The 25875-nt window shown below is 38.9% G+C and overlaps 2 protein-coding genes across 2 annotated transcripts; one reads left to right on the forward strand and one right to left on the reverse strand.

The window, feature by feature from the left end:
- The first annotated feature begins 598 nt into the window (after window positions 1–598).
- On the forward strand, window positions 599–12232 carry dpep1 (dipeptidase 1). Its single transcript, XM_005812540.3, has 10 exons — window positions 599–894; window positions 1134–1260; window positions 2057–2189; window positions 2463–2613; window positions 3701–3770; window positions 4258–4434; window positions 9016–9100; window positions 9236–9311; window positions 9458–9593; window positions 11649–12232. Exons 1-10 carry the CDS (start codon window positions 767–769, stop codon window positions 11823–11825), a joined length of 1260 nt encoding a protein of 419 aa, XP_005812597.1. The 5' UTR covers window positions 599–766; the 3' UTR covers window positions 11826–12232.
- slc22a31 (solute carrier family 22 member 31) lies at window positions 12220–23926 on the reverse strand. Its single transcript, XM_005812547.2, has 9 exons — window positions 23459–23926; window positions 20655–20758; window positions 20405–20559; window positions 16978–17146; window positions 16383–16528; window positions 15669–15777; window positions 14936–15144; window positions 14565–14676; window positions 12220–14401 (listed from the first exon to the last, which is right to left on the reverse strand). Exons 1-9 carry the CDS (start codon window positions 23882–23884, stop codon window positions 13957–13959), a joined length of 1875 nt encoding a protein of 624 aa, XP_005812604.1. The 5' UTR covers window positions 23885–23926; the 3' UTR covers window positions 12220–13956.
- Window positions 23927–25875: the final 1949 nt, after the last annotated feature.

Genomic DNA, 25875 nt, shown 5'->3' on the forward strand with positions numbered 1-25875 from the left:
CTTAGCCCCAGTCTTCTGCCATCCACTGCTGTACTTCCTGCAAAAGTTCAGTTTGGCCCTGATGGCTGTCTTTGTCAGAAATGACTTATTTCCTACTCATGTTGCCACTGCAAGCAGATGCAATACTGCCTCAGGTGCAGGGGTACACCCACCCATCTGCTGCCACTGTTGAGCAAGCTCTGAGCTGGTGGTTATATGATTCAGTCTCATGTTCTCATGTTTTCATTGTGTCACGGTGCGCTTGGCTGATGTTTCATGGTGTTGTCAACCTGGGCCCCTTCTTCTTTAGTGAACAGTAATGCTTGGAGCGTTTTTGTTTGTTATTCTTTGTCTGCAGACAAAGTGGTTGATTCTTATAGAAAACACATACTTGTTTTACAGTAAGGTTCTGGAAAATCTTTACAAAAAATTATTTTAGGCCACTAGAATAGCAAAATAATGCTACTTTGTCCAAGAGAACAATGGACACTATCCAAAACATTTGAGGTGACCAGCAGAAAAAAACTTGTCAGAAAATAAATTACACATTAACCATCTAAACTCAACTAAGACCACAGTTGAGATTATACCAGCAGTTGAGCAACTTATTACACTCAGTGATTTACTGACAGAGAAATGACAGAGGCGGAGCAATGAGCTGACATTCAAACTGATCAGTGCATGGAAAGGGGTAGAAATCAGCTTTGACCCAAACAGAAGGACAGACTGCTCGGACAAAAGAAAATTATTTTTGCAGCAAATATTAGAATATTTTGTATTTAAAGAGATGTCACCCAGACTGATGTTGTCTTCATGTCTGGCACTGTGGATCAGCTGCTGTGCCGTCACCTTGGCTGAGGACTCATTCTTGACCAGAGCTCAAAACCTGATGAAGGCAACGCCGCTTATTGATGGGCAAGTTCAAATGTCTTTTGTGCTGATCTTGGCTCTGTATATTCTAGTAGAATTAGTGGAACTTAAAATAAGTGGTTTTAAGTTCAGGTTGGAAGATTTGAAACGCCTACTGTCTTTGTAATTTATCAAACTGATCTGTTAGAAAGTTTGATCTTTTCCTCACTGATCATAATGGATATAATTTTTGACTGTGATGCTCTTGTAGATTGCTGACTTTTATTATTTGTTTAATAAAACAGCCACAATGACCTGCCTTGGCAGCTTCGAAGTTACTTCAACAATCAACTCAACAATGTGGATCTCAACAAATTGGCTACAACACACACCAACATCCCAAAGATCAGGGAGGGGCAGCTCGGAGCACAGGTGCGTTAAAAACAGGAATTACTGGAGACCAGCTATCTAAAATATAACAGGTCTTTAAACAGAAAGAAAGAAAGAAAGAAAGAAAGAAAGAAAGAAAGAAAGAAAGAAAGAAAGAAAGAAAGAAAGAAAGAAAGAAAGAAAGAAAGAAAGAAAGAAAGAAAGAAAGAAAGAAAGAAAGAAAGAAAGAAAGAAAGAAAGAAAGAGAGAAAGAAAGAAAGAAAGAAAGAGAGAAAGAAAGGAAGAAGAAAGAAAGAAAGAAAGAAAGAAAGAAAGAAAGAAAGAAAGAAAGAAAGAAAGAAAGAAAGAAAGAAAGAAAGAAAGAAAGAAAGAAAGAAAGAAAGAAAGAAAGAAGGAAAAAAGCATTCAATTTATGAATTTTAATTATTCATAAACTAAACATCTCTCATTACATAAGGAAATGATGTAACATTCAAAATCTATCAACCATTCAGTTGTCATTGAACTGTATGACACGTCATAAAGTTTTAGTAATCTAACATTATGGCAGTAAAACACTGTAAAAACCCTAAAAGCCCAACTGGTCTTGGCCAATCAGGTTTGGCAGATAAACAAGACAGAAAACATTACAGACTGAAATCTGCACAGGGAAAATGTCACCGTTACCATTTAGTTTTGAAAAACTAATTCTCAGATAATCTGAAGGTTTTTCTTCCTTGTATCCCAGGAAAACTCGAGGCTCAGAGCAGGCCAGAAATAAATACAAGCATAAAAAAATGTTGAATTGATTTCCACCTGCTCCATGTGCTTTGACACAATGTCTTGCGCTGCTTTTCAGTTCTGGGCGGCGTTTGTGCCCTGTGACACGCAGTACAAAGATGCTGTCAGACAAACGCTGGAGCAGATAGACGTGATCCACAGGATGTGTTCAGAATACCCAGAAACTTTCCAATTTGCCACCAGCAGCAAAGGTGAGGCGTTCATCTACAGCAGTAGTTCCCAAAGTTAGTTCTCAGGGTCCAGCACCATGAAGGCTTTAGTTCTTTCCCTGCTTCAACACACCTGAATCAAATGATGGTTCATTAGATACTGGACATGCTGAAGAGGGAGTTGAACCATTTGAATCAGCTGTGCTGAAGCAGAGAGATGTCTAAACGCCCTAGAGGACGGGAGCTGGACACCCATGATCTGGACCATTTATGTCCTGCATTTAAACAGCCGTGTCACAATTATAACCTGCACAGATATCGAGGAAGCCTTCAGATTGAATAAGGTGGCCAGCCTGATTGGGGTGGAGGGGGGTCACTCCATCGACAGCAGCCTTGGGACTCTGCGCATGATGTACTATTTGGGTGCCCGCTACATGACGCTCACACACTCGTGCAACACACCCTGGTGAGAGCAAGCAACACACTGGATTAAAGGCATTTTCATAAAAACAAACATGCATCCGATTTGAATTTAAATAAATAAGTCAAAATTTAGATTACACCTTTGCTGGATTGTGATAGAATCCAGAGTATGATTTTAAAACTCAAGCAGAAATGTTATATATGTTGGATTAATGGTAAGAGAAAAATACTTTCTGAGCTGTTTTTTAACTGCTTTATGAATAAATGTTTCCGACAAAAGTCTACCCACAAAAAGCTGTCCATTAGTTTTGGTTCAGGTTTCATTGTGGAGAGTACGGGAGATTCCTGCAAGTCTGTCCCACAACGTATCAGATTAGCTGGATATCTGGGCTGGTTTTGACCTGTTCTGCTTAATGACCCATGACTACAATCAGAAGAGATGGTGTTGTCCCTTAAATAAGATTTTGAACACCAAGTTCTCTCCACTTGCAGCTGCTTTTTAATTGATTTACAGAGATTTCAAACAAGTTTAAAGTGCCACTTGAATGTAGATCAGCCTTTTTGTGTAAAACTTCAATTCAGATTAAACCTGCATCAAATTGTGATCAGTACTATACACTATTACTCATAAGCTCTACTTAGATTTTTCAGAGGTTAGATTACTCCATCACCATGAACATCATAGCAGAAAGAGTGAAGAATTGCTGTTTCTGTGAAAGTCCAACAACATTGTATGTTCGTGATATTTCTCCATTCATCTTTTCAAATATAGACACACTGCTTAATTTTCTTTCAAAATAAGACTTAAATACTTGATTTCTTTTTTTTTTTCTGCCACTCAGTCCGATGGAGTCAGCCATCAGAGGGAAATAAATAGCTGGGTTTGGAATAAAGTTTGCAGTCATCTTGATGTTCACACATGCTAAATGTGACTCAAGCAATCAACGTTTTAGTTTGAATCATGCACAAATCATTTTGGATTTAGATTAGTTTGCAAATTACTGTGTCATGTCAAAGAATCACCTACTTGAGGGTAACAGATTGAAAGACTAAATATAGTTTGCAACATAAAAAAATTTACTGTGGTTTTTACTTAGATTATGTGCAAGTGACCTGTTTCTTCTCGTCAGGGCGGACAACTGGCTTGTGGACACCGGAGAAGACCCACCTGAGAATAATGGCCTGTCTGATTTTGGCAAGGTAAGAAGAAGCAATAGAGATGATGTAACTTTCACAGTCGGATGTTTAACAGATTACTCTCTGATTGTACTTCTGCAGGTTCACTGTTACTGTGATGTATTTTATGACTTGTGTAAAAAAAAAAAAACTCTGGGTCAAGCAAAGCTCCATGTCTGATACAAGTTCATCCTATGAACAGCTTCGTGTTTTACTGCCTAACAACATTGATTGATTTGAACTAGGCTCTCAACATCTGTTGTACAGGATAAGATATGTATGGACATTTGCTTAGCATGATAAGACGTCTGTGGTCAGGGCTCTGACAACAATTAGTGTTTGATAATCAGTGAACTCATAAAGCTCCAGATAGAAAACAGATAATATATACAGAAGAGACTTATCTGCTAAGTTTCTTCTTAGCAGAACAATAAAAACAATAAGCACGGCTGTCTTCCTCATAAACCCCCTTATGATAACCCCTTAATTTCCTGTCTGGATATATTGACAGAAACTGATTGTGGAAATGAACCGTCTGGGGATGCTCATTGACTTGGCTCACGTGCCTGTAAAAGTGATGAACCAGGTCCTGGACACATCCGTAGCTCCTGTCATCTTCAGCCACTCCTCTGCGTACACCATCTGTCCACACAAGAGGAACGTCCCCGACGATGTCCTCAACAGAGTGGTGAGTCTTTCTCTAAACTGTGGGTGATAGGTTTATTTTGTCCTAACCTGCAAAGAATCAGCCAGAGACAGAGATTAGGTTTCTTTTCATTTCTTTTCTGCAGAATAGGAGAATTGAGAACAGACGCGACGAATCGCTGTCAAACACTGTCTGGACTCAATTCTGCCAGATCTTTCTTTGCATTTCTCTTTATTGTATAGAAAAAGGAGGTTGGGCTTCTTCACACAGTCACACAGAGAATTGACCAACCGTCTTTACATTCTGAACCCTCTGTGGAAAACAGATAATAAAAACAGTAACTGATTAGTTGTGGTCAGTCACATGCCCTTGCAAGGGCATGTGGCTGACCACAACTAATCAGTTACACATGGAGCTAATAACACATGAATGTTTAACGTTTTTAGCTTCCAGGCAAACATCCTAAACAAAGTTAATAATATACTACAAAAGACAGAGAAGTTAAGTAAATATAAAAAGAAGAATAATATGAGAGTAATAATATGAAAAAAAATAATATGAAAGAATAATATGAAAACATAACTTGTAAATAAACTCATAAGTAAATGAACAGGAGGATAATTTTTCTAACATTTCCCACCTGTTTTTCATATTATGCATGAAGTCTAACACAGACATCGGGAATACATCACTTGTTGGCACATTTTCAATGCATCCATCATAACGTTAGACATCAGGGTGCCCCTCAGTGATAGAGGCAACAAGTTGATATTGATACAGAACATGTCCAACAGTTTTGGCTATCAGAGATTTTAGACATGGGATTATGCAGGCCATAAAAATACAAAACAAGAAAAGAATAATAAGAAGAGGCATCATTAATTTCAACAGCAGGTGCCACCATGGTCCAGATATGAGCCAAGAAAGGAAATCTCCTTGTGAGGGAACAGCATCCTGTGACATGGCTTGTTGCAGATTCTTTAAGGCAGACATGGCTTCAGCAATATGAGTTTCATTAGCATCAGAAATATAAGTACAACAAGATGTTCCTATCATTACACACACACCACCCTGACTAGCTGTAAGTATGTCCAACACCATCCTGTTTTGGAGAACCATCAGTCGCATTTCACTAAGTTGTTGATTCTGTCCTCTCTCAATGTCCATGGTAATATTTACCAGGGTCTTCATTCTCTAATCCAAAGTTTCAATCATCAGCATAGATTTTGCTGCTCCAACCCATGGAAAAATTGACAGTCCCCATTTCTCAGCAGTACTCCAATGTTTGTGTTCTTTGGGAACATTTGAACCCCAGATAGGATCATGTGGCTGGAAAACAATTTCTGAATTTCTCCGCCGTCGCAGGTGATGGGAGTGTACTGCTGCAGTAGATACAATGATGGTATGATCAGAGACAAACACAGGAGCACAAGTACCTGACCAGTTCACGGGTAGCGACGCATAGATATTACTTCCTCCACACAGAAACCAACCACCCTCAGTGGGATAATTTCCTCGAGGTGTCCACATGGGACATGGAATTAGAGTCCCATCAGCACGTGGACAAACGGAGCTAGGAAATAAATCAGTAATATTTTGCTGGCATCCAGGTACATGGCCTACCCGAACAGTCCAATTTCCTGGTGGAGAATGGATACAGACCGGATGTTTTGTCCCTGGCATCGTGACAGCTCTCATCCGTGATGGGTATCCAGTAACATTACTGTAGGTGAAGATGGGCGTCACGCCAGTGCACACCCTTTTCATCGGGATGTCACCATCTGAAGTGTTGTCTGGAGTCGCTGGCATGAAACGTAAAGCACAAGAGGCAAAACAGACAGCTTGGGACCTGTTCATGGGACTGACATACAGAGTAGGTTTCCTGGTAGACTTTGGCATCACCGAGCAGACGTAGCAGTTGGTCATGTTCCGTTCTTTGGCCAACATCTCCACATAAGTCTGCCATATGTTGTCATGGTGATGGTCTGGAAGGTGTCCTAGCCAGATCTTCATAGCAGTGGTATGGACAAATCTTCTCCCCAGATGGATCAGCGAGGTTGGACTGAAAAAACAGGACACGCACACAGCAGCCACAGCACAAAAGAGGCCTCAAAGTTTCCTGTTTTTTTTCTATTTTTTCAGGCTGGCCTGTTAACACCCCCCTTAATGCCTCAGGAGCGTCCTCCTTTGGGTCGGAGGCTGGGGGTGGGGTTTTTTGTGCACATACTTGAGCTCGAGGTTGAGTTTCATTATCTTCTGATCTAACAAACAAAGCTTCAGTTTTTCGGCCTAATTTATTTTTAGCACGTGCATTATGTCTATTTTGTGCCTGGGTTAACCACTTACGTGCAACTACAAGTTCCTTTAATTTTTTCTGTTGTCTGGTACCAGTTTTTGAACTAACACTTGTTTCTAATTTACACACCACGTCTTTCCATTGTTTCACTTTCAACACTCCATTTACCCCATACTTCTTTTTCCATTTGGTGAGGTACTTTAAGTTACCTGGCTCCATCTCACACATAAACTTCTCATCCCCTTTAAGACTTTTCACCTTCCCATGTGAAGAACCCATTTTTTACAGTGTTTTCGTCCCGTTCTTTATGACACCTAGGGTGGACGCTATAGAATGGGGAATTGGGAAGTGGGGTGGTGGTTAAATTCTTGTCGTGGTAATCCTCACTTCAACTCAACTCAATAAATGATTTGAGTGGAGAATTCTTGCTACTCATCCCCAACAAGTCCACCACTTGCTTTCCCACTGTTATTTTAAAGGTTTCACAGTTTTCTTTCCCTTCGTGTGTGTGTTTTATACTTTCCCTTCTTTATTTTTACTTTACATCAAAAGGGGGCCAGAAAACCACCCGTATACCACATTATTTACTTACTTGGCTGATCCCTGCTCTGTCTCGGTTCTGAGTCCCGTCAATCCGCCGTTGGCAGAAAGAGGTTGACCTAAAACACTGGCCCAGCGGAGAATTTACCCCCCGGGACTTTCAGGTTAAAGAACCTGACTACCGGCAGTTTTCAGCGCGTCTTTCTCCGTCCGTCAGCGGCGGGTATGTTGGGAATCCCGGACGAGCCTCCAAAATGATAGGTTTATTTTGTCCTAACCTGCAAAGAATCAGCCAGAGACAGAGATTAGGTTTCTTTTCATTTCTTTTCTGCAGAATAGGAGAATTGAGAACAGACGCGACGAATCGCTGTCAAACACTGTCTGGACTCAATTCTGCCAGATCTTTCTTTGCATTTCTCTTTATTGTATAGAAAAAGGAGGTTGGGCTTCTTCACACAGTCACACAGAGAATTGACCAACCGTCTTTACATTCTGAACCCTCTGTGGACATGCCCTTACAAGGGCATGTGGCTGACCACAACTAATCAGTTACATATGGAGCTAATAACACATGAATGTTTAACGTTTTTAGCTTCCAAGCAAACATCCTAAACAAAGTTAATAATATACTACAAAAGAAAGAGAAGTTAAGTAAATATAAAAAGAAGAATAATATGAGAGTAATAATATGAAAAGAATAATATGAAAGAATAATATGAAAACATAACTTGTAAAATAAACTCATAAGTAAATGAACAGGAGGATAATTTTTCTAACAGTGGGTTACTGCAATACACAAAGAAAAGTACTCAGATGGCTCTTAAAGTCGTTTTTTTCCTTTTTTTAAGTTGTGTATAGAACTAGTTTCATAAACCTTAGTCCTATAAATACGGAATATAAAGAGCGAATTTAAAAATGCAGTTTTACAGTTTAGAAAGTTAAGATATTCTGTCTCTAAACAAATATGCAAATTCAGTCATTTTGCATTTAACTCTGTAAAAATTTACTACTATTCTAACAATAGATTTTTACAATAAGGATCAGTCTTGTTTTTAGAAAAACGGGATGCTTTTGTTTTGCATGAAATCTCTTTTTACCAAGTGTCACAATTTAGCTCAAATAGTTCCAAGACAAGCAGCAGTTTTCTGCATTGCTTTGCTGACAGTGTGACTTTGTTACAGGCGTCATAATTAGTAGTAATGTAACAATGTGTTGCCAATACCGGAGAGAAGAAGTCTCCCCAAAAAATGCATTCATGTTTTTACACAATTGCTTAACAGGAAATGTGCTGCAAAGCAAAATTTGTCTTTGTATGAAACTGCAAAGATGAGAACTTGATGATTTTGTTCAAAAACATGAACTTTTTCAATACAGAGCTACTAATTGGTTATTGTTTTATGTATATGCATCCTGCCTGACAGCTAAAAGAGAAAAAATATAAGAAATGCTTTGGCAACCTTTGTTGCTGTAGATAATAATCCTTTAAATGCCTTTTATGATGTCATCAAAGCCTTTGCGTAACCTTATTTAACGATTCAGTTCATGTCATACATGCTCAATGACCATTATCAAACTGCGGTCAATAAAATGAGAAGGCATATTTTAAGCTAAATTGTAAAATATTAAGCAGATGAAGCAGATGTGTACTACAATAGATGAGACGGCAGATTAGTTTAAAAGCTTCGAATTGGTGGAAGTCCAGATGCCGAGTCCAACTAATCAGAAGGGACAAGTCTCTGACCATCATCATAGCTTCAGCTTGTCATGCCATATTTCTTTGACTCTAGAATAAAACTGGAGGAATTGTGATGGTGAACTTCTACAATGACTATGTGACGTGCAGCAAGACGGCTAACCTCTCAGATGTGGCTGGTAAATTAGCAGTTTTCCCATAACAGCTATTGTAAAACTAGTTAAATTGTAACATTTATCATCTACCTTAAAAGCAAAAACAAGATGACCCTCTATCCATTCACTTGATTGTAAAGTTTACTGCTGTCATTGCAGATCATTTTGACCATATAAAGAAGGTGGGCGGAGCAGGTATTATTGGTTTTGGTGGAGATTATGACGGAGTCCCCAGGTAAGTGCCAGTAAAAACCTTGAGGAAAGATAAGAACATTTTCATCCATCATCGTTTTCACACAAGCCGGTCTTACATAAACGCAGCTAAATAAAATTGAAGAAGAGTTTTCCAGAAGATTTTTTTCATGAACATTGTTTTGTCAGGGTTCCTGAGGGTTTGGAGGATGTGTCTAAATATCCCAACCTGGTGGCTGAACTTCTGAGGAGAGGGTGGACGGATGAGGAAGTGAAAGCAGCTCTTGGAAATAACCTCCTCCGGGTCATGAGGGAGGTTGAAAAGGTGAGAGCTATATACTCAGCACGAAGCTTTGTGAATTGTTTTTAATATTTTCACTGTGAAAGAAAGAACAGTGAGTCAAAATCAAGGAATAGAAAGAAGCATAAAAGACATCCCATTGTAAATAGGTAATGTTTAATATGGTGTTAGTTCATCCTGTGCAGCTATGAAAACTTCAGTTCTTATCAAAGGCTTAGAAAAGTTTAAATAGAATTTTTTTTTCTTTTTTTTTTTACCATTCTTTCTAAACAGCATTTATGAGGTCAGACACTGATGTTGGATGAGAAGGATTGGGTCACAGCCACCACTTTAATTCATCCCAAAGGTGTTCTGTTGGGTCGTTATCAGTCCTTAATTCAGGTCATTCAAATTTCTCCATATCAAACTCGCACATCTACAGGTCATGGACTTTAATTTGTGCACTGGTGAGATAAGAAGGAAACATCCTGAACTGTTCCCGTAATATGGGCATATGAACATTATCCAAAATCCTGAAGAGCCGACTACATCTCCTGAGAAAGGGTCCAACATGACCATCTTCTCTGCACCAAACTTTACATTTCAAATGAAGTCATACAAGTGTCCTTCTGATACCAGCTGCCACTGGATTGCATCTAATGTGTTACAGTGAACTTTGTGTTGTAAGGCTTTGCTGAAGCTGCCTGACCATAGAAATCCATACCATGAAGCAGCTCTATATCCACTGTTCTTGAGCTAATCTGAAGGCCACACTAAGTTTGAAAACTTATAGCTATAGAAAGTTTACATCCACCGACATGCTCTGGGATTTTACATGGCTACTTAATAGTTGAGTTGCTGTTGATCCCAATAGTTTTCACATTTATTTATTCACAAGTGATATCCTATCACTGTGCCACTCCAGATTTCACTGAGCTCCTCAGAGTGACCCATTGTGTATTGTAGAAGCAGGCCAAGGTCCTGATCTTGTAAACATTTGGAGTTTGGTGACTCATTGTTGCTGTGCAATATAAAACAAGGCCCAAGCTTGGCTTATATAATTTATGTGCTTTATTTTTAATTTGGGAAACCTGTGTTTGTTTTGTTATCAAATCAAAATTAATTAAAATTTTATTTGTGTAGCACATTTCAGCAACAAGGCATTTCAAAGTGTTTTACATCATAAAAACCCCAAAATACAAAATCACAGAACACAGTCAACAATGGAAACATTGCATTTTGCCGTCATTACACATCAGATTGTTGATTAATGTTTCATTGACTGTGTTTCAAAAGCAACTCTAACCAGGTGGGTTTTTAGTCTAGATTTAAGGGCGCTCAATGTTCTGGCTGTTTTGCAGTTTTCTGGAAGTTTGTTCCAGATTTGTGGTGCATAGAAGCTGAAAGCTGCTTCTCCATGTTTGGTCCTGGGGATGCAGAGCAGACCAGAATAAAAAGTTATGAAGTTATTGATGATTTGAATTGCTTACAATAAATCCTTAAAAGCTAGCATGGCTCTGTCCCCAGAAAACAAAGCTGACCTTATTGCACCTCCACAGCAATTTGTACATATCTGAATTACACACTGTTGGAATGACCTTTAGCCACAATGGCAGCTGGACTGCTGGGAAAAGCTAGAGCAGATATTTTTTCCCAGACCAGTCTTGCACTGTTGTTGCTCCAGCTTCATGTTTAATGTATTGAATCTAAACTTAAAGTAAGAATCTGAGGATTTCTATACTAAATCACTGGCAGCTTTGAGAAACACGTCTTGGAAATCAAAGGTTGTAACACTTAAGACGGTTTTTTGGACTACATTATTTGACTTAAGTGTAGGTCTGCACACTTTCAGAGCACAAGGCAAAATACTAAGCATTGTTGATTAATTGTTTTTGACCATTTTAGGTCATAAAATGCAGATCTTAGAAAGTTCATATATATTCTAATTAGTGCAAACTTTTAACAGGACTTCTACTGGCTTTCTTACTGCCTCTTTTCCATGAAGAACAGATTTGTGGAAAACTTGAATAGTTGCAGTGTTTACTGATTAATGTGAAATCAGAATCAACCCACATTGCTTGCTGTCGTTTCTTGCTTAAGGTCCGTGACACGATGTCGGCCACCTCGCCAGATGACAGTCCTATTCCATACGATGATGTGAAGAACCCCTGCAGGACGAGTTATGGCTACACCGTCTCTGGAGCTGTTCGCTCACTCAGCACATTGGCCCTTTTGCTCGTTACGGCTTTCCAGGCTGTTATGACATTAACAGATTAGTAATCACCTCAGCAGTGACATTTCATGAAATCTTAGGATTTTAAATCTTTCATTTTAATGTTAAAATTCTTAGTTCTGGTCAACCTTCAGTTATTTTATCAGTTTACTAAAAAACAATTACTAAAAGTAGAGCTTATGCTTAAAATTACTCATCAAAGGATGCATGAGAGGGCAAATCTTAGACTCTTATCTTGATTATACTGCAGTATCCAGGTGTTTTTTTCTCAGAGTAAAGAATGATATGCACTGGATGGGAACTTATGTGAGAGAATAGCGCCATCTAGTGTTCTTTGAAAGACACTACAAGAGCATTTATCAAAACCTTTTGGAGAACTGCTGGACATGAAGTCTAAAAATGTCTGATTTCACAGGATAATAAAACACAGAAATAAAGTGTTATCAACTTTTGTATCTTTACTTTACAGAATCACCATTAACGGATCACTAAAAAAAGACATGAAACTGGAGTTACAGTAGAACATTTTATGAAAACAGTGTCATTTTCTTTTAAATGCATGAGGGAAGTCCTAAAAAAAACACAGATTAGGTTTAATAAGAAAGTCTGATCCGCATAGCCACCTTTCGGAAATTAACTATAAACACAATTACTTAACGATTTTAATCATTTAGATGCCCAACAGTGAATGCTGGTTCTTACAAATCCCAGAGCATTCAAACATCAGTGTTGCCATAATTCAATAGTTTATATCCCATTTTTGTCAACCACACAGTGGATAAAACATGTTTTAATCAATGTCTTTGCTTTTGTCTCCGAGGTTCAACACATACTACATCCAAACACACTTAAGATATTTATGTGAACAATGCTTATTAGAGGCACAAGAAATACCTGAGGAACATCATCTGATTGATCAAGTAATTCATTGAGAACTGCATCATCTGGCGCCCTCTTGTGTGCTTCACAGGAACAAATTATATCAATCTGAGGATGATAATCATCTGCAGAGGAAGAACAAACTTCCCAGGACAGGCATTGGACAATATAAGGACAAGTGTTTCAAGAGAACTATTATTACTTTTTTTTACAACCCTGTGAACATTGGCAGAATATAACTCCATTTTTCACCACAAAGCAGAAACCAGCAAAACAGTTCCAGAACTTTTTTGTAAACTAGTTGCTTGTCAGTTTAAAACAGCTACTTTTCTAACTTCCTGCATCAAAGCTTACAGATAAGCTTAAGAAAGCTTATCTGTAAACCTTAAGCAGCTCTCATACTAACGTTTGAATGGCTGCAGCACAAATTACTAACTATAGATGAGACAAGGATTCGTTTTTTAAATGGGTTTCTGTGGAATAGCTTAAAATAGACATTATCTTACCTGCAGCTAAGGGGAGTCAAACTAATATTAGAGATTGTCTAGTTAATGCCACCATGTTACATTGTTTATTTATCTCCCTTTATAAGCTGGAGCAAATGCTAAGTAAATTTACACCTAATCACTTTATTAATGTATATTTTAATATATTTTCATTTTTTTAATGAAACAATATAACAGTGGAACTGTTGAAAACTGCAAACTGTTCTACCCTACACCAAAAGAAAATACGTTACACAGTAAAATGTGTCTTTTCCTGTGACATATGAAGAAATTCACATAAATCAGAATATACAGAGGCAGACGTTTCACAAAGAATATTTTGGCCATAACAGCAGCTACAGCTGATCAGGGGGGAAATGGAAACAACCGTTATGTGCAAATGTGACTAAGAGTAAAATTACTGAAATATTTGAGTGTCACAGTGTAAATTTTCTCTAGAATAAGTCTAGCTTGGATTCGCTATACTGACATGGCTACTCACTACAACCAGCAACTTCACACAACCCCATTTAAAAAATTATTTGAAAGTAGTGTACTACATCACCACAGACAGAACTGTTGCTTATTACAGTCCAGTGTAAACCTTTAATACATTTACGAAAGGTTGGGTTACAAAATGCTACAACTAAAGGCTCATGACCTGAATCAAAGAGAAGAAGTGACTAAATCTTCTGTAACAACAGACGGATATAAGGTGCTCCGATGTCAGCTCTTTAGGTGACATGTTTTCCATCTGAGGTATCTTTGGGAGAAGGAAGTAAAATCCGTCTGTGGAAGGAGGCTGACAGGTTTACAATACAACGTCTTCCCGTGTCCCATTTTCTCCTTCCTGCGTGTTGCTGTCCGACAGCAGAGGCGAAACAGATGGCCGAGCGATCCTGTATGGCAAATTATCTTTGGTCAACATCTTCCTAGTGGCAGAAACCAAGCGGGAATAATTATCTGGATTGTACTCGGACACCGAAGGCCGCGTGCATAACAAAGGCAGACAGTCTCTTTTCTGTTGGGACAGGAAGAGAGGCGGCCGTCGCTGGCTCTCGCCCTCCTTCAGGGAGTCCGGGAGTGACTTGCGTTTGCTTTCAGGCAAGAGCATGATGCAGAGCACAGAGAGGATAGCGAAGGAGGCGAAGATGACGTGGTGCAGGAAGAAGCCACGCTTATCCTGGAGCTCCATCATAGAGGAGGCGGCCATGCCAACACATCCCGCTGCCAACACCAGACCGAAACAGCCGCCTCTGATAGAGAGATGGAGGAATTTAGAAAAGCACCGTGCATAGGTCGAATAAAACTTTACTCACAGCTTCTTAACCTAATATTAACTACGAGGTAACTGGAGATACTGTCAGACAAACATGAACTGACAGATGCACTGATTAAATCTAAAGCAAAGACACTCACCGGACCACGGTGGGCATGACTTCACAGGCGAAGAAGGCACTGAGCATGGCAAGAGCCTGAGAGAACAGCAAACCCACCACAGAGAGGACCAGCACCAGCCCGCCTTCAAGATCTGAGACCAGAGCAGCAACAACTTTACTCAGTCATCACTGAGAACCTTTCAGCACTTTACACAGAAATATCACAGTTGTAATAAAAAAAAGTAGCATTTCAAAACCTTCAAGAGCAAAATAATCCTGAGTTACTAGTTGAATGTAGTCAGTTTCGGTTGAAAGTCTAATGAGAAACACAGCTAGAATCTTCCACTATAAAGAACAGATCTCATCATTTCTGAGTCAAACAAAATGGTAAATGTGAGGCAGAGGACGTACAGTCTGTGAGAGCCAGCAGCAGCAGCGAGGACAGTCCGGTGACGATCGCAGACAGCAGGAGAATTCCTCGCCGACCGAAGTGATTGACACACAAACAGATAAAGACACAAGCCAGGGCGCCCGTTACCACCCGCAGGAAGTACTTTAAGTAGAAGTTGTAAACGTCCAGGTTTCTGGTGAAACAGTACTGGATTCCTGTTCCAATAAACCTTCAGGGAAGACAAAGTTAAACACATACTTAATCTTTTTTTAAAGATTGACCACAAATAACTTGAAAATGTCTTATTCCATGCTTCTTATGTTAAAACTTATTTTTTTTATACTACTATGTTTGTTTAACATATCATTTTCACCCCCTATCTTTCCTCTCAAGGACTATAACACACACGATGAAGTGTGTTTTAATTCCAGCAGAAAATGAAAGACTTATAAGGTTTTTCCACATTTTTGTGCTAGAGCTATAACTTAACTATTTTTATTAAAGTCAAAAGAGTGTGTCAATGTATCTGTTGTTGGATGATGCACTTAAACCTGAAATTCAAAAAAGTTCCTCATTTTCACACATTTAATAAATAAGAAAAAAAAATACATGTTTTTTGGTATTCAACTGAACATAAAAGAGAAAACTGGAAAGAAGTTCTGATCCATGGCCGTAAGTTAAATCTTTTTAAAACTCAGGAAGTGAATAAGAGACACTTTAAAACAGAGGAGTTTGTGAAAAACAAAAACTCACAGAGTGAAGCTGAGAATGAGACAGTTCTTCCAGATAACACGAGTCCGTCGAAGCTGCAGGACTGAATAGTACCTCGGCTGGTGGTCTTCTCCATAGGCAGAGTCTATTTCTAAAAATAAATAATAATAATTTAAAAAGTGTTTGAAAGAATGTTTATCAGCTTTAGTTATAAAGAATCAATGCTAAAAGTGTGAAAAAAAGCCTTACAGTTCAATGCAGTGTCTGTTATTATTATGTATCTGAATAAAATGTGTCATTGCCATCTGGTGGCTATAGGGGAAATTACAGTTTTGAACATAATTTTAAGTTCACAATTTTAAAGTATAAACTAAAACAAACTGTAAATTACAGATTTGAAAATGTAAATGAATCAGACAAAAATAAAGATAAAAGACATTAATGATGGTCATGTTCATTGCTTTTTTTTCAGAAACAATAAGAAGGTTCAGTCCATATCTCGCATTGTGAAAACAAGTCTTTCACATCACAATTAAATAACATTTAAACACATTGACCATTCAAAAAAACACAGCATTTTGATTGGTACTTTCGTACTTATTGGTGCTTATTTGTGGGACTAATTAGATCATTTTCACAAAATTTGCTGCTGAAAATGGTGAACCTGATTTGTTTTTCAGAAGCAGAAACAGTTAGATAACCCAACCTTTGCATTGTCAGCATAAACAAGCTGTGGCACGCAGCTAGATGTGATACCTGACATCAGGGTTTCACCAGGATACATCTCATCTTGGAGACAAACGCCGTTCCTGCTAGTAAACTCCTGCAGGCTCCTCTTGGCCTTAGGAATGTGATCTGTGGCCAGCAGCCAGCGAGGAGACTCAGGAAACACTGACGCACAGCTGTGGAAAACAACTCTGTTATCATTTCTCAGGGAGGCAGCATAGTTCAAACATTTCTTCCTCTAAGAAAAAGGCTGGAACAACAAATCAATGCAAAAGCAATTTCCAATAAAGCAGTGCTAAAATGAAGAAAACATCACCACAGTTTCATAAACAATCTCCTGAGTGCTTCGGTGAGCTTCCAATGAAGTTTTCTGAATCTGTATTTGCTACTTTAAGGGCGTGGTTGTCTCTCATGCATGAAATTCAACATGGAGGTAATCTAAAAAATAGTTGTTAGATTCAAAAAGACTAAAATTCATGAAGAGTTTCTCCTTCAGGATTTTGTTGGTTTAATTAGGATAATGTAAGCGCGTCTATTAGAAGCTTCATTAGCATCAGACTGTTTTTGTGGCTAGTTCACAAAGCACAGGTGGGAAATAAAAGGTGACTACTTAGATGTGACTCACCACCAATAGGAGAGAAGCAGAAGCAGAGGCACAGTGGCCACGGCCTGCAGAACGGGCCAATCCCGACACAGAATGGCGAGACCCGGCAACAGCAGCTCCGCAGAGACGGCAAAGAAGCCGCCGATCATGGCAACCATGAGGCGATGGGGAGGGTCAGAAAGCTCCAACCCTGAGAGAGAGAGGCAGGAGACAGAGAGAGGACGCATGAGATCCAACCAAAGCTGAGGCAGAAACAAACATTTGTGTGGAGCAAATCCATTTTCTGTCATAAAATTAATTTTCCCCTCATACATAAAATTTCACAGATTTGCAGATTTCCTGTCCAATTCGACAGTAATGCTCCCAGAGTGACATGATTCTTTTTGGCAGCCTTCTGCCTTTCAAGAACTTCTTATTGTAATTCTCAAAGAGCCTAGTAGCTATCAATCAGAACCAAAAGTCATTGATAGATAACAAATTAATGGATGAGTTGATTGTTGAGATTGTTATAGACCAGCAGCCCTATTAGGTGAAAATATTTCGGGCTGAAAAAGAAACATGTCAACATCAGTAAACCTACAAATGTCAGATTCAACAGGTTAAGCGTAAGAAATGGAGAGCTCTGTATGTCTCTGTTGAACTTTGACCTACTTGCTCTGCATGGGTGGGATGATGAGTATCTCACTACCTGCTCTCATCTGCTCTCAAAACCAATCAGTTCAGCGCGTTTCCATGGTACTGAGGCAACATTTCACCATAAAGCATTATGTTCTTCTATCCAATAATGTGTTGAGTCTTTTCATGTCATTTTGAACCCTTTCAGGCCAACATGTTTAGAAGATCTGAGGCTTGTCAATGTGAAGCTTATGAACCATGCAGGCCTCCATTTAGACACAGGACCTTGAAGCCTGATTAACTTGGACCCCTAGTAGGGATTGATGTGGCATAGTTGTAAGAAACTAAAACAAATAGTGAGAAAAGCTGTAGATAAAAAAATATGATGATTTCGACAACAGATTACAGCTCTAAGCATGTCTCAGAAACCACAGCACATGGGAAAACTCCAAGCCACAAAAAACAACTAGAAACATTTTACAGTAAAACTCACTCACACCTTTTTAGCTCTGCTGACAAACGTTTTGTGGTAGCCACTTCAAAACACTGACCTTGCTGTTTTTCAGTCATTGTGACACTAACTTGGTGTTATCCTGAGAGTCACAGTCGTTTTGAAAGAAATATTTGTGTCCAAGCTTCTATATCGTCACTTAAAAATAATGGTCTCAGTCATTTTTTGCCAAAAGTGACATTTGCAAATATAATCACCCCCTTTCTATTGCCAAAAGATGATTTGGGCTAAAGAAGAATGGCAAAAGACTTCCTTCATTATTAGGAAGATGATGATATATTCACAGATTGTTTTCTTCATCATGATGTCATCTATGGAAGCTTCACATGATGTGGGAACCAGCTCTTTGGTCCCCATGTGAACAGTTCTTACTAAATCATCTTGAACACTGATCATGCGACAAGTTCAGGTCTTTATTTCATAAACATTGATTTTTCTCCTCATTTAAAAGCAGGAGAAAAGAAATGACTGATGAAGCTAATCCTGATTATAAGAGTTGTAATCTTAAACAGAATGTCTTCAAGAATTCAAGTAATGTTTCACAATTCATTTCGTATGAACTTACATAAAAAGTCAGAATAACAGATGTGGATTCAGGCTCAGCAGAAACGCTGACTATTTTAAACACTTTTCATTCACTATTCATCAGTTACGTTCGTCTAAATGACTGTAAATAACTAACACAAAGAGGTTGGCGTGTTGTTACGCATCTAGAAAAAGCCCCCAGGTCATGCATGAACATGTCATCTTCACTGCATCAACTGTACGACTTTAGAGTCCTAATTTAATTACCTGTCTATTGGTTTGACGAGTGGATATAATGTGATACAAGAAATTGAATTATTACGTATATTAGCGATGCTAATCGCACAGAGAAGATCTTTGTTACGAGGTCATGGAGGACAAGAAGAAGAAGAAGTGGGACCATAATGGATCATTTATGGATCAATTATTCTATTTCTGAGGCTCTGCTAAAATATGAGCAGCAGAGACACTGATAGACCATTCAACTGCAGTACTGTTATATTTCATATATAATGGAAATACAAAAAGAATCAGCTATAGCGGCTTCCCCCGTCCCCCCCATTTAAAACTACTCATCTAAAAGCCTTGCATTTAACAGACTGGTTCTTTACTTCTTGACAAGAACTAAAAGTTCTGTTTCTTTTTAATCTGTGTGCCTCCTGAAGTGAACATGAGATAGCACAGATAGGAAGGATTTGTAATTTGCTAACAAGATTTCTTCTTATCTTCCACAGATAAGTTGGGACTTTGTGCATGCGTTTGGGGTTTGTGTTATTTTTAGTATTTAGCTGAACTCATGTATTTTATATTTTTTATTTAGTTAGTTAGTTTCTCTGTAAGATACTGAAGCACCCAAATTTTGTGATTTTCACATCAACATTACGTAACTTTTAAGACTGAATTGTTTGAAAGATCGGAGTTATAAATGAGCCATCTTGGTGATGAATCCGGCTGCAGGGCCATGGGTGATGTAAATATTGCAGAACCGATTAATAAGATCTTTGCTGTGAGCATGTGGAGGAAATTAGTATCACTTGAAATCACAGTGAAGATCAGATGTCATTTATTTTACATTCATTTACATTTTCCAACTCTGGTCAGAAGTTTACATGAACTCATTCGGGGTATGGTTATCACATTAGCTCTGTTCCTGGATGGATTGGTTGTAGAACAAGTGACTATGTAGTTGTAAAAAAAAAGATGAATTTATCTCACAAATCTCTAATACACCCAGGTAAAATGTATAAATAAATGCTCAAACAACCCTCCTAATATTCTCCTAAGTTGCATCTTGATCAAGTGTTTATTTTTCTGTTTCTTTCAACAAGTTTCTGTCATGATTCTGCCAGAAACAATGGAGACAGACCTACTTTTTAACCAGCGCCCGTAACTTTACAATAAGGTTTAAAAACAGGCTGAAATCCATTCCAGAAGTGTGATTTGTCCATTGCTAAATCAATTTTAATTTGATGTGAGATAATTTTACAAACCATGTCCAGGTATCAACCATCTGTCCCAAACTAAAAACGCCAGATGAAAGAAACATCTAGAACATCAACCTGCTTTTCCACAGCAAAGCAAATTTTACTTTGCCATGCAGTGAAAGGAAGCCAACCAACAAACAAGGACCTGGTGCAAACCTGCAACCTTAAACCTGACTGAAACATGACAAAATGTCTTCTACTGACATCTATCGGTTGTCAGTGGAAGAGATGCTTTGATACAATTGGGAGTTCAAACAGGACAGTGGTTCGAAGCACACAACAAATTGATTAAAAGCTTCCCAGCCACACTTACTGAGGATGTAGGAGGACACAAACACGCCAGCGAGCATGACACCTTGACAGAGGCGCAGCATCAGAAACATCAGAGCGCTGCTGGACAGACACACGGCCACCCCAAACAAGCTGGACAGGGTGATGGAGAAGAGGAAGCCCCGACGACGACCCAACCTGAAAACAAGTCAAACAAAAATAAACAGATCAACTTAAAAAGTTATGACATAAATATAAATCTATATTAATTCATTTTTGGGATCATTACCTACCAGTCGCACAACGAACCCAGGAAGATGTATCCCACAATCCATCCCACCATGAAGCAGACATGCTGCCGCGGGATCTTCCATTCGTCCTCACAAACCAGATTCCACTGCAAATGTAGGAAGGAAGCAAACACATAAGTTCACCTTTATAGACATAAAATGGTCTATGTATGTTTTACTGTTCTGGGTTTTCATTGGAAGGTTTCATATATGCAGAAATCAGATAAACCTAATAGTTGACATGTTTTATAAAGACACAAAGAAGATAAACTGACTGAAGTCTGTGTGTTGAGCACTGTCTCCAGCAATCTGTGCGGAAACTGATAACAAAGAGAACATACAGTATAGACAAAGCTAATAAAAATACCAAAGTGACTGAAGCTTTAACCTGTTCTTTTTTTCCTTTGAAGACAGTATGAACCAAACATATTGCCTGTTTTTGTACCATTGGATTTCATTTCATAAAATCAATATCTTCCTGTTTTACATGGCTGCAACAAATAGGCTGACAATTTCACCACTTTATCTGTATGCGGTCTACTGTTTATAATCAAAGTCATGTTGAAGTACTTTACTGGAAAAGTTATATTTATACCCAACTTATTTCAGCCCACTTTCATTCCTAGGAAATAAGGACACAAAGGCGAGAAATCATAAAAATATGAATTCTGTCATTTTTTTAAAAAGTGTTTAATTTAAGTATGTACAGGGCACAAGCTGCACTCGGTCCTTAAGTAAATGTCAGAAGACAGCAGGGAAACTGTGAGGAATCACTGTGAGGAAGCGGGAATGCAGATCATGTTGTTTCTTATTGAGTTAAGATGCCTGCTGCCAGGGTTATTACATTAGAAAAAATGCTGTGCAGTCAGCGCCATGCCTGAGTGGTACCAGCCAATGCCTGCAAAATGTTTCTCTCTACACATTCCCACCCGCCCTCCTCCACATGCCCAAAAGAGAGGAAAGAAGATGTACAACACAGTGAACTTATTATAAAAGACTGCACTAATATTCAATATTACCCCAACAAGATTTTAGAACAGAAATGGCAAATTTTAAAATACACGAGGAAAGATAGTCAAAAAGCAGCAATCAAAATTACACTAACAAACATCAAAAAGAGATAATAAAATTGAAATTTATAGCAACCAAAGTTGTTTGTTTTTTTATGCAGCCTTTATCCAAATTCATAAAATCTATCCTGTTTTAAGCAGCACAAAATGTCCAGTGGTGGGATGTAAACAAGCAACACAAGCACCTGTGACAATTTTACCCAAAATTAAAAATTAAATCTGGTAAAACAAGACAACTCAAACACATTTTCACATCCACCTCCCTTGGTGTTCAAAGTCAGGCAGGAATTATATTCATCTATAAGTTATATGTTAAAATAAAGGGAGTTAAAGGTGCAATATACAAGATATCATGCCATCTAGTGGACAAGTTGCAAACTGCAGCTACTGTAACTAACTATACTCTAGCTTTTCTTCTAGGATTATGGAGAATAATGAAGTGACCACATAAAAAAGGTAAGCAGTAGCATGTAATTATTCTTTACAGGCCACTGATGAAACATGATGGCAGGCCAGCACTGTTTGTGCAGTAAAATGAAATACCAAAGCTGTTTCTGCTGCTTTGCTCTAATCATTTTTACCTTTGCATATATTTGTCAGTTTGAAATAGTTTCAAAGTATTGGTCAGAGTCTTAGTAATCTAATTCATGTTTAATTTGATTTCAAATTGTTCAGTGAAAAACTAGGTCCAATGTCTCTTAACAAGCATTACATGTGGATCTTTATAATGCGGATAATTCAGTGCAGTTCAAATGAAAGATATACTGTATATCACAGCACATGCACCCAGTGAGCTTCTGTTGTTTGGTGGGATGTTTGTTTTAAACACTGTTGAGCTGTGTGCAGTTTTTCCAATTGTTCAAGATTGCCTTTTGTCCCTGGAATGACATAATGGGCGCATGGAGTTGTTGCAGGGAAGGGAGGCGTTCCGGGTCTCCGGAAGAAACCAGAAGGCTTCAAACTTCCCAGTGCCACAGATTGTCAGAGACACGAGCAGACAATCATCTGAGAAATTAAGCAGAGGGGAGGATACAGAAGAGGAGGAAGTGGGGGAAATGATTTGCAATGACTTTGTTGTGCTTTTCAGGCGATTCCACTGAGGCCGCAGACATAACTGAGGTTCAGGAGTGTTTTAAAGTTTACTAACCCCCCCAGAAATACTTTGTAGGAGTTGATTTTTTTTTAGTGCTTCTCGTCAGCATTTTGCAGGGTGGATTATTGAGTAGCAAAACAAAACAGAAGATAAAGTCGTGTTTATAGAAGTTGCATGCAAGAAACTGAAGGTAAACACCATGTCTGTGCCTGGGTGGCGGCTGTTACACTCATGACCCCCTCAACCTTCCTCAAAACTTCATTTCATTCACTTCGTCAGATTCAGGACTGGACATGTATGCAAATTAAACTGGATTCATAAAGACACGCAGATTAGCACATATGAAAATGGGGAATGGAATAAGATTTTGGAGAAAAATAAAGTGTTAAACTTTTTACCTAAACCTGAATAAATATTGACCAACAGCTGACAGGAGCTGACTTTAGGACACATGAGATACATTTTAGCACGTCTGCAGAAGCAAGACAAAACAAAACAAAAAAACTGTCACCTAATTTGTTGGGTTATATAACCTGAGGAAGCAGGTTTGCGGAATCTGCAGATTAATTGGACACAGTTGTTTTTTGTTTTTTTTTTTCTTCCTCAAACAACCAGCAGCAACTTTAATGGCAACAGCCTCCTACCTCCGTGAGAATGTTGCTCCGGAGTCCCACCACAGTTGGGTACTCCCAACCTATGCTGCAGTTTTCCTTTTCCCGCGGCACTTTTCCGGAGAAGTCCGTGATATTTGCGGGATACTTGTAGCGTTCACAGTGGCTGAAGCCCTGGTCGTTCACCCGGGGAATGGTGAGGTTCAGGTAGGTCTCCCCCGAGTAGTTACCGAAAAAGGAAGGCAGCTGCTTCGGGTCCGTCTTGCAGTAGTACAAGTTCGGAACCTGGGTGAAATAAACGTCGCTGAACAGGTTCAGCGCCACCGCAAAGGTGGGGAACCAGCTGAACACGACTGCGATCCGGTTGTACCGTCCGTAGCCACCGGTTTGAGGGAAAATCTTCGTCTCGTAATCCATGGGGAGGCGGCAGCTGGCGAAGGCAGACGCTCCTGAAGCCATTCCCGCAGCGAGTGCGCTCCGACCGCAGCTGCTCGTCGCAGGCAGCAGGTAGGAGCAGCGGAGGGGGCGGGGTCTGCGGGTCACACAACCTGACACACAGCAACATGATGCCTGCCGGGATGACTCAGAAAATGTCCAGGCATCATCATCATCATTTTCCTGTTTTTGTTTTTTTTAACAAACTGAATCAAGTTCCAACTTAGATTAATGTTACCAACAGATCAGAAAGGTCGGTTTCAATTGTGCAATATGTAAATATCTGGGTTATGCTGCAGGACAATGATCCAAGGCACCCTACTAGTCTGAATGACTCAAAAAAAAGCGCCATTTTGGAGTGGCCTAGTCAAAGTCTAGTCTTAAATACAAGTGAGATGCTGCGGTGCAACTTTAATGTTCAATTCAATTCAGCGTGATTCAGGTCAAACATTTCTGCAAAAATGAGTCCTTCACAGTAATATAAAAACAGGCTCATTGCAAGTTATCCCTGTGTCTGACTGAATGTCTGAATTATTTTATGGTCATTGCACAAAGTTACAGCAGTGAAATTGGAAACAAAATGTTATGTAGGAAGGCAGCTGTGGCCTTCCTTCAAACATTCAGAAACTGGTTGTGTCAGTTGAACTGAAACAGGTTTAGACCTGTGGAAAAACCTGAGTCTTTTCACAGAAGCCCAGGTTGTTTTGATTTGCTGCTTTTCTCCTACCAAATTAAATGGTAACTTCAGAGCTGCTTTTTGTGTTTCCTTGGGTTATTATGTTAAAATGAAGACAAATTGCTTGAGATGGCATTTGTTGTAATATGGTGCTACATAAGTAAACTGAAAAGGTTTTCTGTGTGCCTCAACCAAAATATGTTGCTTCATTTAGACCTCGAGGATCAAATTGTACTGCTGAATCAAAGACTGACTTAATCTTATGATGATAAGACCTTCGTAAAGATAACCATAAAAGCACAGGGTCATTTAAACAAGATAAAATATTTTGACCTCAGCACATACATGCTTTTTAATGAAGCAAGGCTGAACTAAAAAAACAAAACAAAACAAAAAAAAAACTGGTATTGCTTTCATTAGGAAAAAGAAATTAGTGAAGTAAAGTCAAATCAAAACGAAAGCATTTCGTTCACTGTATGAGTTATTGCCACATGTCTGATGCAGCTGTCGTTGAGTTTTGCTGGGATCTGTAATCTATCTTTAGAAGTGCTTCACACTAAAATCTTCTTTCAGCAGATGACTCATGTTAGCTTCATGTGACTGAGACTGGAAGCATCAAATTATTGTATTGATGAAGAAGGATTGCTATACTCATTTTCCCCTCTCTGCAGTTTTGGGACCCGACCAAAACCCCTCAGTGTCACCACCTTGAGAAATAATGAGATTTGGTTAAGTATCAAACAGGCTTTAATGCCAAAAAAATGATCAAATGTTACAAGCCATACAAATGAAGAGATACAGAGTGACATTCACCATCCAGCGCTGAGCTCCACTCAGCTCACCTTAGGGGTGAAACCAGGTGAAGCAAAGATTGCAGCTTTTATCTTCTCCTCATTTTGCACCCTCTCTAAAGGGTGTTGGTTTGCCTTAATCAGTTTTTATTTACGTGCGACTGTCGCCTGTCTTATATGTTATGGCTATGTAAGCGTGCAGCAGTGTGTGTGTAAGCAGATAAAAGAAATAGAGGAAAAACACTGGATCATTTTATCCATAACATCATCTTCAGACAGGCTTTCCTACATTGTGACAGACCTCGTATTTCTGAACGTTGGCTAAAATTAGTCACTCAGCCACACCTTGGGCAACTAAAAGAAAAATTAAAAGAAATTTTCAACTCGATGCAATAGTTTCTGTGTCAATAGGATAAATTCAAGTCATTTGAATGAACCATCACTGGAGAAACGGACAACATGGGTACAGATGTGGAAGCCAAGAGAGGGAATGAATGTCAGTCTCAGAAGAACTCCCTCCAGTAATGATGATTGGTTTAAAGTGTACA

This window comes from Xiphophorus maculatus, chromosome 4, assembly GCF_002775205.1.
Source record: "Xiphophorus maculatus strain JP 163 A chromosome 4, X_maculatus-5.0-male, whole genome shotgun sequence".
Classification (NCBI taxonomy): Eukaryota; Metazoa; Chordata; class Actinopteri; order Cyprinodontiformes; family Poeciliidae; genus Xiphophorus; species Xiphophorus maculatus.